Source organism: Lytechinus pictus, chromosome 11 (genome assembly GCF_037042905.1).
Source record: "Lytechinus pictus isolate F3 Inbred chromosome 11, Lp3.0, whole genome shotgun sequence".
Taxonomy (NCBI): domain Eukaryota; kingdom Metazoa; phylum Echinodermata; class Echinoidea; order Temnopleuroida; family Toxopneustidae; genus Lytechinus; species Lytechinus pictus.
The window spans coordinates 34,609,641-34,626,159 of record NC_087255.1 but is presented as its reverse complement, the minus strand read 5'-3'; the positions used below and the strand labels follow the sequence as shown (position 1 = coordinate 34,626,159).

The 16,519-nt window shown below is 36.5% G+C and overlaps 1 protein-coding gene across 2 annotated transcripts in view; it reads right to left on the bottom strand.

Annotated features, from left to right (window-relative positions):
• The window catches only part of LOC129271252 (uncharacterized), a 40,137-nt gene extending 27,722 nt beyond the window's left edge, over positions 1-12,415 (bottom strand). For both annotated transcript variants that reach the window (XR_010295064.1, XM_064106414.1), the window contains exons 1-3: positions 12,280-12,415; positions 7,132-7,258; positions 4,611-4,728 (exon numbers count right to left, since the gene is read on the bottom strand). Coding sequence is in view for 1 of the 2 variants with exons in the window: in XM_064106414.1 (XP_063962484.1) it covers positions 4,611-4,728; positions 7,132-7,258; positions 12,280-12,408 (374 nt within the window). In the remaining variant the exon portion in view is untranslated. The remainder of the gene's footprint in view (positions 1-4,610; positions 4,729-7,131; positions 7,259-12,279) is intronic.
• Between the last annotated feature and the right edge of the window lie 4,104 nt (positions 12,416-16,519).

The following is a 16,519-nucleotide window of genomic DNA, read 5'->3' as shown; positions in this document are numbered from 1 at the left end:
AGATACATCCATAAATTTGAATCACAGGCCTATTAGATTTCATAGCTCTGTAGACTTACCACCCTTTCACACGGAAGTAAAATTGTAATTTGAATGATGATTCCAGTGAAAAATAAGGCTAATGACAAATATTTAGCACATGTGAAACCAAACTAGAACATGATTAGAATCACAATCACAAATTCTACTCCAGAGGTGAATTCCAGTTAAGTTTTACTCAAAATACGGTACAAATTTTTAGTGTGAGAGGCTTGACCTTCAAAACATCTTTTGGGGGCCAGGGCTCATGTGACCTTTCAAATTCAAATCACAGTTTTTGAGTGAGTGTGTGAAAGGTCCGATTATTTAACCCTATCTAAGCCGGGGTATTTTGGGAGGTCATATGGCCGGGGAGGGGTTTGTCTAGGACATAATCTACAAAATTGTGTAGTAATTTTTTTCATGCGAATTGCTATTAAGGAAGTTCCACAGTTATGTTTGTGCGCATCATGATCTGCGCATATTTTACACTCCGCGCGCTGACTTCACAATGGATGAACAGGTGATTAATCAGCTGTAGGTATGAGCTGATTTTTCTCCTTATCTGCACTAATGCAGATCCGATGTGTTATGTTATGAAGCTAATGAATTGGAATTATTCCATGGACCTTTTTTAAAATTCCTCTACAATTTCAAAATACTTTGTAGTGCTGCAAGTGTGACGATTATGACCCCGAGTTTAAATAAAATGATCGAGTGGTTTGGAATTTTTCTAACATAGATACACAGCTTTTGGTGCGTTTTTGGATGATTTAAAAGCACATTTGCTCTAATAAAAGTACTGATAGTTTGAAAACAAGCACATGAACCCATAATTTTTAATGTTTGCATCTCTTAGATATAACTTCCCATACAACTTTGCAAAGTTTGGTGAAAATGACATGGGTTTTGAATAAACTGCAGCACTTCTTGTTCTTTTCAAGTTGTTATTGAATTTTTTTTTTTTTTTTTAGGTTGAGTTTTGTTATCTTTCGCGCAATTTCTAAGAACTGAGAGTGCTGTTAGACTTAAAAGAGCAAACAATTTATATCAATATAAATAGATTATCCATCTTTTTATAAGGATACAATTATTAATTATATTGCAAAATTTGACGAAATTTTCATGGATTCTGACTGAGTAACAGAGCTTTATATTCATTGTTGTGATCTCGTGAGGTTCAAAAATGCCAAATTATTTTGAATGCGCAATTCTTAAGAACATTAATTTGGGTAAAATTTGAAGCTCTATAGCAAAACATCAAGCACATGAACCCATATTAATTTTTGCATAATTTAAATATTCAGTTGCTTAAGTATCTATGTGCAAAGAATGATGAAAATGACATGGATTTTCAATGTTTGGAAGTATGCAGACTACGGAACCATTTTCGACGGTATTATCAGACTTAAATTGCTTGTTTTCTGCGCATTTTGTGCTGTTTCAAGCCAACTAGCAATACTTTGGACACTAATAATTCGAAAACGAGCACATGGACCCCATATTATTAATATTTTAACGTCTTCAGAATATAGTCCTCTACAAGCCTAGAGAGAATGATGAAAATCACTTGGATTTTGAATGTTTGGGAGCAGAACTACGGAACCATTTGTATTTTAGACAATTTGGACGGTATTAATCCCTTGCCCGTTTTAGGCGCATTTTAGACTGTTTCAAGCCAACTCGCAATATTTTAGACACTGATAGTTTAAAAACGAGCACATAGACCCCATATTTTTCATGTTTTAACGCCTTCAGAATATATTTCTCTACAAATCTAGAGAGTATAATGAAAATGACATGGATTTTGAGTGTTTGGGAGCAGAATTACAGAACCATTCGCATTTTAGACGCTTTTATTAGCCTTTTGCACGTTTTCGGCGCATTTTAGGCGATTTTCAAGCCAACTTGCAACACTTTGGACACTGATAGTTTAAAAACGAGCACATGGACCCCATATTTTTAACTTTCCTACACTTTTGCAATGCATTCCTCTACAATTTTGGCAAATCTGATGAAAATGACATGGTTTTTTTAATAAAGTACAGCTTAAACTATACTTTTTTAATTTTTCGAGTAGATTCACGTCTTTTGAAGATTTGTTTTTGGAAGTTTATGCACCATTCTTGTCAAATGAGGGCGCTGCTGACTCAAATGGATATAGTTTTGCCAATTAAAATATACTATCTAGTTTGGTATCCACTTAGTTACATATCCTGAAAGTTTGAAGAAGTTTGATGCAATATCAACAGAGTAAAGATGATTTAAACTCATTTGGTGAATTCGTGAGGTCTAAGAGAGGCAGAATTCTCTTGATTACGCAAAATTTCATATCATTCAAATACGGCGACTTTGAAGTCCTGTAGAAAAAAAATAAGCACATGAACCTATATCATTTTTTCCATTTTCATAATGCATAGATACCAAAGTAACTCTCTGCAAAATTTTGTTAAAATGACATGGACTTCATTTTAGCTGTGGAACGTCCTTAAGTGATTATACTAATCTATGTGTAATTAGTATGTGAAATCATATTTTTTCTCTAACTCCCTAAATAAAGCTCCAAATGTTCTAATTTTTGGTATAGAAAATCTGTGTGGTGTTCTTTGCAAGTGTACATGAACAAAATGGCGATATCAAATCATTTTCTTATGTAGTTTATTGTTTTTTGCAATTTCTTATGTATTTCTTTGTTTTTTGACCTTTTTTTTTAAATAAAATTTGTTGGGGACTCTTCTGAGATTATAAAAAGCATAAAATAAATACATTTAGACCAGAAAAACTAAAAATAATCATACATTTATGATTTTTGGTTGAAACCACAATTTGCATTGACTTTGTACACAAAATCATGTTTTTGAGCAATTTTTGGTCTGACATGCACTTACATAATGTTGCGTAATTTCGGAACCACGTACCCGGGTGACGCAGAATTGTCAGCGAGCGGCGCAGTCAAAAAATGTTGCGCGACAATCATTATTACAACAATGATTCAAGATTCTGTCTCTTTTCTGTGATATAAAGCACATATCAACCAATTGAAAGACTCACTCTGCATAAATAGAGGGATGGCTATGCATTAACAGCAAAGTAGTATTGTGATGGCTGAAAGCAGTTATTTTGGGGTGATAATTTGGGGGCAAAATCGAAATACTGAAACAAAATTAACAGTAATTAACATGACTCATACACATGCAAAACTTGTTTCAATCAAATGTAAAGCAAACACTGTTTCAATTATACTTGTTTGGCATCCTACTAAACGGATGTCAAGAAGTTCAAGGCCAAGTCTATGCCAAGAATTTATTTTAATACAAAACTAATATTAAATCACATTAATTTACAGTAACATTGAATCCAAATGCTTAATGAGGAGTCAAACCACATTTTATCGCATTGAAATATTGAAGCAATGGAATATTTTGAATTCTATTAAAATAAAATTATATCATTTGAAAGAAATATGACCTGATCAGCTTCCTGTTTTTCAAGCCCCCATGTTGCTCATAACATGTTTATGAAACTGGGCAAAATCTAACACATAGTTTACATCCATTTCTGAAAGAAAAACTCACTCTCTGTCTCTATCTCATTATATACTCCAATTAATAGTAGGTTAGACATTAATACCCTTTTTACACACGTTAAAATTTCCTTTACCCCGTACTATAGGTGGGGCTAAATTGCCATTTAGCCCCACCTATAGTACGGGGTTAAGCTTAGCCCACTTTGTTTTTACACATCATTTTTGCAAAGTGGGCTAACCCCACCTTTAGTACGGGATTATTTGGCCCTGCAAAAAAGCAGGGTTATCCAAGCAATTGCGGTGCTAAGAGCGATAGTACGGGGTTAAGATCGCTAGTGTAAAACGAAAGTGGGCTTAGCGCTCCCATTCATGCCCCGCAACAGAGCCGGCCCTGTTGTCCAATCAGAGGTAAGCATAATGAATATTCATGAACAGCAAACACGGCGATGAGAAAAAGCGCACGCCATAAACACAATGGCCCGTATTCTGAAGTCGGGTTTAACTTAAACTCAGGTTTAAAGTTGTGGTTTAAGTATGGGAAGCCAAAAGTATCAAAATTTTTATTAAGTTGTATGTTTCCTATGTTTACTGTGCTCTTTTCTCATTCATCGATGGTGAAGACAATCATCTATTTATACTTCCTACACAATTATGAATGATTTGAGAGCCGAATGAGCTGAAGTATGATATATCTACTGTTAGTGATTATGTAACAATTGGCTGTCCATACTTAAACCACAACATTAAACCTGAGTTTAAGTTAAACCCGACTTCAGAATACGGGCCAATGAATGCATGACCCCTTAGTGCGCTCGTTAATATTCATGAGCTACCACTAATCCGGGGTTAGCGAGTTTCGTGTGTGAAAAGCAAGCATTCCTTATCCGGGGGTAGCAATAACAATTTGGCATGTGTGAAAAGGAAAAAAATTGTACGGGGTTAAGGATAGTACCGGATTAGCGATAGTCCGGGGCTAAGAAAATCCTGTGTAAAAAGGGTATAATTTCCTCATTAATTGAGCACTATAAAATGCAGGTATGCATAAACTGGTGTGTTATTATCATACCTGGAATGAAGTTGTGGATATTCATTATCCCAGCCATAGGAGGGGAAGTCCCTAGGTTTGCCCATCAACACCTCTGTAGCCTCCACTGGTATAAAGGGGTTCTTCATAGGGCTCTCACCTGGTAGAATAGAACAAACTAATCAATTAGTCATTTAATCATTTAGTTCTTTGATAGAAGCATACACAGTTAACTCAAGAATAGGGTTGTGGGTTCTTTGAAAAGGACACTAATTATCCAGTTAAAGTCAACTACATGTAATGTCAACCAACACTGGCTCACTTTAATACATGTAACTGAAACTCTGCACACTTAGTGACCAACTTTTATGCAAACACAACCTAATTATGCATTCTTAGAAAAAGAGAGATAATGTGTCTATTAGGCCTGGGAGTAAAATTCGATCCATCGAAGCATTCGATCAGTTTGCCAACAATCGGCACTCGAATGTTACTTTTTACACTAATCGAATGTTCGCCAGATGATGATTACTGATTTGAAACATTCGATTATCAAAAGTACATGACTGTAAACTTAGATTTTTGAAAACAAAGTGCAAGATATCAAATGAAAATTATGCTAAAATTAACGAATTCCAAAGATCGTATCTCTTTCATGACACACAATGACGACTAAGCCGCGGCGACCGCGCACAATTCAGATGTGTTGGGCTGATGTGCACGTACGTCTCTATAGGCGCTGTGCTGGACGCACTGAGTCGGGTGAGCTCAGTTTGCTCATTATACATTGTATGTGATTACAGCCACGCCCAATAATCATTCCAAAAGTGCTAACAAATACGCCCATATTGCCATAATAGTTAACTTGTACGCGAATCCTCTGAATCAGTCCTGAGAAGCCACACCTCAGTATCGAACTTGCTTTATTATGTTATACCCGCCCACTCAAACAATATCAGTGACTTACCACGTGCGCGAAAGCATTGTCACTGTACGAGGTAGTTTTGAGGCAGAGCCTATTAAACCAACTAGAACCGCCGACGAAATAGGCCCCCGCAAAATTAGTCACGCGCAGTTCTCAATCTCCTTTGCTATTCGTTCTTTGAGTTGGGCTCATGGGCGGGATCTACGTTCTCATCAGCGCAAGTACTAACATACGTAAGACATACAACACATCCATTCCCAGTCACGCGCAGTTCTCAATCTCCTTCGCTATTCGTTCTTTGAATGGGCTTGTGGGCGGGATCTACGTTCGCATCAGCGCAATACATACAACACGTCCATTCACAGTCACGCACAATTCTCAATCTCCTTTGCTATTCGTTCTTGGAATGGGCTCATGGGCGGGACCTACATGTATATATGTTCATATCAGCGCAAGTACTAACATACGCAATACATACATACAACACATCCATGCATTCTAGAGGTCACGCACATAGTTCTCAAACTCCTTGTTATTCGTCCATTGTGTGCACTCATGGACGGGATTTATGACATACCAGAGCAAGTGCAAGCATAGCTAATACATACAACACATCCATGCACCATATAGCGGTCACGCACAGTTCTCAATCTCCTTTGCTATTCGTTCATTGTGTGCAGTGAGGGCGGGATAAATGACAAAACAGAGCAAGTACATGTTCCTTGTATGTACATACAATGCATTTATTCCTAGTTCCACTCCCATCATACATGTACCAGTTAGCGCAGCTACCGGTAGGTCATGGAAGTAGGTCAACTTTTGTGTGTGTGATTTCTGATATTCCAGGAATCCCGATTAATCGAACTAATCGATTGTTTACTCTGGCGAACAATCGAATGGCAAAAAGGGTATTCGTCCCAGGCCTAGTGTCTATGCTTCTTAAATGATTCTTTTCATGAGATTATGAACCTAAATTTCTATCGCACCCATGGTCATGGCCACCACTGGTGTATGACGTCATATCTTTTATGGAGAGGGATAACGCATAAAGATTACCCCCCTCCCCCCCCCCTTCATCTTGAGGAGTATAGGTTGCCATCAAGGAATTCAACCATATTAAACTGCACTCAACCCATGTGATATGAATGGGTGCCTAGCAGTTATTTGACGTCTTCCTGACTTTGCCAGATCAAAATGCAACATTTTCCTTTGAAGACAAATTAAAGGCCAGGACCACAACACTAGAGACTGGGAAGAGTCAGGACGCACATAATCACTGTTTTATTTGTTATCAAATCATGCTTGGCGGCAGATAACATAAGGTATGATATATCATAACTATGTAATCTTTCATTACTTGTAGAAAAATTATCAACAATGCAAACAAACATAATGATAAGGTTGGGGGTGTGTTCAACAACAGAGTAAATAAATCCTATATGTGTTCGCTTAGGTTGACATAAGTTCAATTGTTATGCATACAAGACTTTATCTAGCTGTATTAAATAAACTCAATTTAAAACAATGTAATATATACATTTCAAAGTTTAGTGCAGCAATTGGGGTCTCATCTAATATCAATACAATATATAATACAATATATATAATACAATGGACAGAATTCAAACAAAACCTCACCAAATGTGACAGGTCCAGAGACCCAGTCAGCAGGCTTTCTGACCATGGATATAGGTAACTGACGGATTAAGACAGATGAGGTCTCAATGTGGATTCTCTCATGCTCAAAGCCCATGAAAAGGCCCCACTGCAACGATAAGAAACAGGTATAACAAATAGTTATTCATAGTTTTAAACACTTCTTTGCTTTTATAATGATGTGTTAAACAGGATTTTTAATGAAAAATTAATAGCTCTGGAGATCATTTCATGAAAGGAACTGTCGGACTTTAATCCGATAAGTCTACTTTTATCTGAGAGTTACCATAGTAACGGTGCTTCTCAGCCAATCAGATTCAAGGAAAGTTGTCAGATCTGACAACTTGACGGAAAGAAATGTTGATTCAACGCTCCCCTGATATTCTTTGAGATTTTTTCAAAATCTTCAATAATAAATTGTTTAGGCCCTAATATTGTCACAATTACTTCTTGACATCAGGGCCCCATCTTACACAGAGTTATTTATGGACCTAAGTAAAGCTTTTGATACCATTGACCATGGTATTTTACTTCATAAGTTGTATAACTACGGGATAAGGGGCATTGCTTGGTCATGGATTAAGAGTTATCTTTCCAATAGGCAACAATACGTTTCTATCGATGATGTTAAATCTCCTGTATCTTTTATCAATTGCGGCGTCCCGCAGGGTTCTATTCTGGGACCTTTGTTATTTTTAGTATACATTAATGATATAGTAAATTCATCTTCCATTCTGTCTTTCATCATATTCGCCAATGATACTAATATTTTGTTATCTCACAAGAACTTACCAGAATTGATAAATATAATGAATTTAGAATCAAATAAAGTTTCATCATGGTTTAAATGTAATAAGTTATCTCTTAAAGTTGAATTAAGAAGGGGGTGAGTTTCCATAAATATAGGTTCTACATACAATATATAGTATATATAAGTTGTTCAAACACATAGCATGTCACAATAATCCTCTGCCTTCTCGATATTTTGCTTTGAAAGTCTATGAAATTAGCCACCTGTCAGAGCCCGAGAGACGAGTGTACAGAAAAGTCACTCGGAGTGTGACGTCACCGGGGGGAATTTAGTATAAGAGGTGCCTGAATGTCATACAGAAATGCTATGCAGAGAGAGAAAGATATTTTACAATTTTTTTTCAAAGCAACTCAAATCAAACAAATAGGACTGATACGTACAAATCTTTACTTTCCCTGTATAAAAAACAGTATGAATAACCACCATGAACTCTTCAATCATGATGTAAGATAGCAAACGGTGAGTTATTGAATGATATTTTCACTATTTCTCATTTATTTTATCACGATGTTCAATCAAGTGAGTAGCTGGAAAGTAATTCCGGCGGCTAGCTCAGCGCGCGCTGAACGCATAATACTAGTACACACAACACCCAGGCATTGAGTGTACTGTTATGGTCTGGTATGTCGACTTAGTTCATGGCCATGCAGCGATCCGCTGGCGTTTTTTCTTCTTTTCTTTTGTCTTTGACTCCACTTTTATATCCTCTGGATCATTTCCACTCATAGCTCATTCCACAGAACAATCTTGAACCAAACGTATAGTATTCTTTCTCGGCCTTCTGAGTTGTTTTCTATATTTAATTACGCTAGGGGTCACCGTCACACATACAAACGCAATTCGGAAGTGAGTTGAAGACAGAAAGATGTATATAGTAATTAGTATACATCTCTATGGTTGAAGACAACAAGAACGGTACGGTAGCTCGACAGCTAGCTGCGCCGGAGCGGGCAGCCGGTCGGCACAAAGCAATTCCGCAACCAACTGTGTTTTTTTGCAAGAGCCGCGTCACACGCGGATAAATATGTCATAATAACACGTCTGCTACGTTATCGACTGGTGAGAAGATCTCGATCAAATTTCATATTATTCACCTTGAAATTATTCCTTTAGGGTCTATGGTATCATTCTGAGGGAATTCACATATTTGGAATAATAGTACGGCCACAAATATTTTAATCATTTCCTCTTTGCAAGTTCTATGGCTCGCAGATACAACTTCAACTGCAGTTATTCCATATGAAGGAGTACGTGCATAATACACAAAACGGCACTGCCTTGTTTACTACACCGGGACCGAATACCCCCCGGTGACGTCACACTCAAAGAACACCCGTCTCGGTAGGCATTGCAGGAGCGAACTCAGGGAAAATGGGTAGGGATAAATCGTTCAAATTCACTATTTTGAAAAAAGAAAATGGGGGGTCGAATCACCTATTAGTGTTTGGGGGGTTGTAAGGTTGCTATTAATGTAAATATCTCAATATTTGGAATCGTCTTCTTAATTCAACTTTAACATTTTAGTAAAACTCATGTTATGTATTTTCAATCATATCATAGAAATGAAAATTTTACACAAGATATAACAATTGATAATGTGCCTTTAGATAAAAAAGAATACGTAAAATTCCTTGGTATCACAATAGACAAGCATTTATCATGGACTCCGCACATAAGCAACGTGTCTTCCTCTGTAGCTAAAGGAATTGGAATACTATAAAGATTAAAAAATATCTTACCAGAGAAATCTCTTGTTATGATATACATGTATAATACATTGATTTTACCATTTATATTCACTACTGTAACCTCATTTGGGGGAATAGCTGCAATACAAGGCTTGATCATATACTTTTATTGCAAAAGAAAGCGGTTAGAATTTGTTCAAAATCTGCATATCTATCACATACAGACCCTCTTTTTTATCGTCTGAAAATATTTAAGATAAATGATATTAATACTTTACAAATAGCACTGTTATGCATAGATATAATTATAACATGCTTCCTCCAGCATTCACGGATTTATTTCATATAATAACAATTTACACTCATATCCAACAAGAACATGAAATAATATTCACTTAAACAATCCCAGGACACTATTTGCACATAAAACACTACAGTCAGACCGCAGGTCCCTATGCTAATGAGCAAAAAGGCCAGATTCATCCAAATCATCTCGTGGCTGAATCCTCCTCCTTGCAAAATCTCGTGATTCGTGAGATTTTCTTTCTCTAAGAATTTACCTGTTTTAACCTCAAGGTAAATGAAATATTATTGCACCATCAGATAGAGTAAAAGTTACTCTTTCATATTGGTTATTTATTTTGGATACAATATTTTGTTAAATAAGTAAATTTCTGGCCCGAAAATGTGCCTCAAAACTGAATTTTCTTCCCCTGTTTTCTTTTGCAAATTGTGCAAAACTTTTTATTTTGAGCCTCAATGATATCTCTATCACCATAAAGCTGAATTTCTGTACTTTCTCACAATGCCACTTTTGATATGCGGCACCTTTTAATCGGGTCAAGATCACACTTTTCCCACCAAGGTACAAGACGAGATTTCTGAAATTTTGTACTTGCATGAAATCCAGAGTTCTGATTGGCTGGATAAGGTTCACAGAACTACAGGCGCGGGGTATTTGAGGAGATTACCACATGGGAAGTGTGACCTTCCCACGAACCCAGGCACTGGGACCGTTGGAATTTGCCATTGTGTGGTCTCTTTGACCAATCAGAGTGCGGTATTCTTGTTTTCAAACTGCTTTATGTACTTGGCAAATGAAAAGTGTGATCTTGACCCGATTAAACCAATTCTTATTTTGAAACCTATATTATTTCAAAGCATACATATTCAGCTTTATCGTGATATAAAAATCATTTGGGCTCAAACAAAAATAAAGTGTGAAAATAGCAGCTTTTGTCAGGTGAAAATATTTATTTTGTAGCATATTTTAGATCAAAATTTTAACCTATATTACATAATCCTGGAATAAATCCAAACACATGACCTGAAAGAATGATTCTTCGTCTTTACAATGGTACCAAATTCATGAAATTTGATGCACAATTAGAGCAGCAATGACCGAATGAAAAGAGGTGTTTTGGTCCGCATCAAGCTCATTTAATATGCAAAACATCTCAAGTCATGAATATCACTTGGATGAAAGAAGCCACTTTCTTGGGACCTGCAGTCTGACTGACTAAGACATCATGGACCTGATATTTGGAATGCATTGCCAGATTCACTCAAGCTGACAAAATCATTTTATTCCTTTAAACGAACTATAAAAGAATTGCAATTAAACCAATACCTAACAAATTAAAAAAAGAAAATCATTATCATTGTTATCATTATTTCAATTAGACATTGACTTTTATCTAGAACATTTATAAATTAAAAATCAAACAACAAAACGTGTTATTTTCTAACATGTCATGCTAAGGACCAAGCATCTCCCTTGCCCCCCCCCCCCCCTCCCTGTCCCTCATGCACTTGCACGTTTAATGACAATAGATATTAATTATTTCGGCTATTTTCCAGGGCTGTTACGTTTTCAAGCTTTGCTTTTGTGAGGACCCTTGCAACCATCCTATTTAATGTGTAACAGAAAATACCACTTAATATTTTTCATTTATGTATGATATATTTGATGATTTATATACAACACTATTGTTCATTATCTTGATGTCAAATTTCAGATATATGTATTTTCTTGTCCAGAATTTCATTATGAAAAATGTTGCAAAAACCAATAAATGAAAATAAAATAAAAATGATTGATCAGTCTATCCATCACTGTCAGAATTCTATTGCAATTTATGTATATAATTACCCTTTGGAAGCATTGAGGAGCGCAATGATTTGCCAATACAATCATTTTAATACTATGAATGCATTCTAGGTGTTGGCATTGCTGCATAGCTTTCCATAGTTATGAATGCTTGGATCAATCGGAAGACTTTGTAAGATTGTAGGATAATTTCCCCAGTATAAATAGTAAATCATGGAAAGGTGAGAATAATAAAAGGATGTAAATTGTAGCATCCACGTTATAATGATTCCATACATATAGGCCTAAACCCTCAGAATTGTCTAGGGACCTATATTACAAACAATCTGAGATATTAATGACTTTGATAAGGGCCAAATTTTTCTTCCATTTTTTTTTGAAAAAAAGGGATATCATCAGTCACGAGGAGCGTTTTCTCATAGAATTTCCTTTTACTGGAAAAACAAAGGTTTGGGAGCCTAGGCTTGCCCCCCCCCCAAATCATGTAGTCATATATTACATAATATCATTGCTATACTTACCCATTTACTATCTTGGGTCACTGGAAGTTCGAGGGGTGTGGCTTCAATAACCTTCCGGATGACATTTCGCACTTTGAGTCTGAACTGAACAACGTCTTCCAAAGAGGGCCATTGGTAGCTACCACCCATGCGATAATTCTCCTGCATTAAGTAAATTAATCAGAGTTTATTTTCAAACAAACATGTCATTTCTTATATATTAGGGTTGGATAAAACACATACATTATGTCATAGGATTGATTATCAAAGGGCATGTTTTCACAAAGTGTTAGCTCTAAGCTCAGTTTAGTCATTGTTTACTGACGAATTGTGCTTTCAGCAATTCTGTTGGATTTCGGTAGCTTGTAACAGTTATCAGCGTTATCAGTGGCACATTGCCTTGATGAAATGTCCATCTTTAGGAAATAAAAAAAGGAAAATTTTCTTTTATCATTTGAAACTAAAACTCTGACCTCAAGGTACCTCAAGTTGTTATCACTGTTGAGACAATGCAAACAGATTTGAATGATTCTAAACTCTAAAGTAAGCTCAATGAAGATCAAAACAAGATGGAATTCTTGTACAGCAAACAGATGTGTACAAATCATCAATATATAGCTACCAATAAACTATGACAGACTGGTATTGGTTTAACTATCATTCATAGTGTATTAACTAAGAGGAGTGAATATTAAAAATGGATCAGAGGCTGGTATAATTACCAACCCTCAAGAGATTTACGATCCTCATCATTTAATCTCTTACAAATTCCAGTTGCTAAGAAATCATGCGGGGGAACGCGCCTTTGCTCATGCAGGGCCTAGCCTGTGGAATTCTCTCCCACACAGTTTGAAAACCCAGACTTCAGTGACCACCTTCACGGGCAACCTGAAAACATACCTGTATAATACCCCTTTCATAAACCCATCCTCCAATTAGCCGCCTAAGAGTAATGTGAATAATTCAATAAAAATTGCGTTCACAAACTCCAAAAATAATCCGCACTATTTTTACGAGCGCCCGTCCTGAAAAAGGCGGATAATCGTCATGACAACTGCACACGCCCCCTCCAATGCAGTTGTGTTGGAAAAGGGTGACCTTGTGACCGCACCATGGCAATTATCCGCATTATTTGAAAATGCGTTCATAAAGTCGAAATCTGGTCCCGATGCCGTTATTATGCAGATAATTGCAGCATCAAAATAATGCGGATAACTCTGGTCCTCCTCCGATTTTACGACCACATTATGCTGCTATTAGCCGCATAATTGGGTTTATGAAAGGGGTATAAGAGTGTTTTTTGATAGACATTGACTTATTGTTCAGACATGTATTATATGTAAATAGTTTTTGTTGTTCTGCTCTGAAGCGCTTTGAGCATCTAATCAAGATGGAAAGTGCGCTATACAAATCTCATGTATTATTATTATTATTACCCATACATGTAGGTCAGAGAGTCTTGTGTCATCAAACTGTAATCTACTATGTATATTTTTCATGAAAGTTCAAAACAGACTGCATGACTATGAATTTAGTGAATCATGTACATGTATTTCATTCTTCTGAATATGGCATTGATGTCTGATTGCTCCGATTGAGCAGCACAATTTTCCAACACGTTCATTTGCAAGAAGGTGGAACGTGCTCTAAATAATTGCATATTGCTCCACATCACTTTATTTTTCCTTCAATAATGTAAAACTTTTTTGCTTCCTAATCGAGCATGCAAAATCCAGAAACACCAAGTTCAAAACCAGCTAAGCGTGAGATTTTCTGTGGCTCGGTGTGAAATCACAGTCATTGTATAAGGGGGTAGGCTGTGATGCATGCATGAGAAAGAGATTTCAGGGGAGTTCCTATTGTAATCTTGGCTCAGTCGGTATTAAAGCGTCTGCCTGTTACCAAAGATCGTGGGTTCGAGTCCATCCAGGGCGGATGACTGGGTTCAGTGCGTTGAGTGTGAACGTCTCTCCCGTTCCATAGATGCAGGCTATGTTACAGTGGAAAACACTCCCTTGGATAGGATGTTAAATGGAGGCCCCGTGTAGAGGAGAGTCACCACCTTTGCACGCTAGGGAAAACCCCGGTGTAGTGGTCCACCTGCTCTACCCCAACAAATTACATTGGGAGGAGAGATCTGTGGGTCACAGTCATTCAGTTTGCTTTTCGCCTCCCAGGCACAGGTGATGCCAAACAAAAATAATAATCAAAATGATAATGTGAATGTCTCGTGCATAATGCGCCAGACTTGGTATGTCTGAAAATCATGATCCCCATAATTTATTATATTGTAGAGATCCTCCTCAACAAATCTACACAAAATACGAAAAGAAAAAAGTGAGTGTGCGATATCAGCAGCTCCCTTAACACTAACCAGGATGTGCTTAACCTTTTTATCAATATAATTGAGCTCTTAAAAATGCCTGAACTTTTATGCTTGTCTGATTTTTCTCCATTTGTTTTATAAATCAACATGTTGATGGGATAGACATGGCCCAATGAGCATGTTTTCTGAATTACAGGACACGATTTCAAACTCACACAATTGCTGACTAAAATGCATATTTTTTCTTGATGGTGGATTTTTTTTTTTTTCAGATGTAGGCCTTTAGAGTCCAACACTGAAAACTAGATGAACTGAATGATTGATGTCTCAAATTTCTATTTCTAGAAAACTATAAAAGTGATCACTTTCATTTTCAACAAGTTTCATTTAATATGATGCTTACAAGAGTACTTATAGTCGATGATTCACTTCCTTGTAATATAAACACATCTCATGAATGAATTGTTCTTCAAATGTTAAGAGAGGAATTCAAAAATGAAAAGGAATTAATAAAGGAAAAGTATTCCCACCAGAGAGTAACAAATAATTGTTTGATTTTTGTTCAAGAAATTGCATTTGTGAGATTATTTTCTTGATCCAAACTTGATCAAATTCTTTGAATTCACTCTCTTATTTACTTGCACTTTGTCTGGCAGGTTAGTGGAGTATAAATGAACTAGTATAAGAAATCAATAATAATTAAAGGAGAATGAAACCTTTGGAACAGAATAGCTTGTGTGGAAACAAAAAAATCAAAGAAACAGATCAACAAAAGTTTGAGAAAAATCGGGCAAATAATGAGAAAGTTATGAGCATTTGAATATTGTGATTACTAATGCTATGGAGATCCTCACATTGGCAATGCAACAAAGATGTGTGATGTCACTTGTGAACAACTCTCCCCATTACTTTAGTATATATTTCACTAAAACTGCCTCTTTTATCACATCTATCAGTAGATCATGTGTTCTTTCTATAGGAGAGCATGTAATACAGATTTTCAAAGAATATATCATGGATAAAGAGTTTGTATCACCATGAGAAAAAGCAAAAAGAGACATTTTGGGGTATTTTATAGTCCACCATTTGAAGGGAAAAATGTTCACATGTGACATCACAAATCCTTGTTGCATTGCCAATTGGAGGATCTCCATGGCATTCAAGATTGCAATATTCAAATGCTCATAACTTTCTCATTATTTGTCCGATTTTTCTCAAACTTTCTTTGCTCTTATTCTTTGATTTTTCTGTTTCGAGACAAGCCTACTTGTTTAAAAGGTTTTGTTCCACTTTACTCTTGCCTAAAAAAACACAAATTTAGGCGTTGTTCTCATTACGTTCAGGAAACCAGTTTGGAAGATCGCTTGGCTAGCGTTCCGATTTGATCACATGAAAGTGGTTTTCAAAATCGCTTCACGTAAAGCGATCTTGTTGCTATGGAAACGCTCTCAGTGGGGTGACAAGTTTCGCGCGAAATCCGAAACCACAGCGTAGGCATTCTACACCTGTCATGTGGAGTAGCGCGCTCAAAATGTACGAAGATCGCTTCCTGAAGAACGGTTGTGTCGGCTTACGCTAAAACCAGTTTAACGAGGCAAAGAGATCTTGAAAACTACATCGCGAGGTGGTTTTCTGATTCGGTTTGGAAGATCGCTTTAACAGTTCTCACTACACGTTATACTAGTTTCCACTGAACTAGTTTCCAGTAAACTAGTTTTAAGAAGGTAGTGATAAACTATCATAAAGGTGTCTTAATCATGTGATTATACTTTAATTCCCATGAAAATATACATGTCCTCGAGTTACAAAAGGTTTCAGACCTCATGTCAAAATGGGCCACAAATAAGTTTCTGTACTCTTGGAGGCCTTGTAACCTTTCATCTATGCATTATACTGAGACATGGTTAGAAAAAGAGAGAATAAGAAAAACATCAA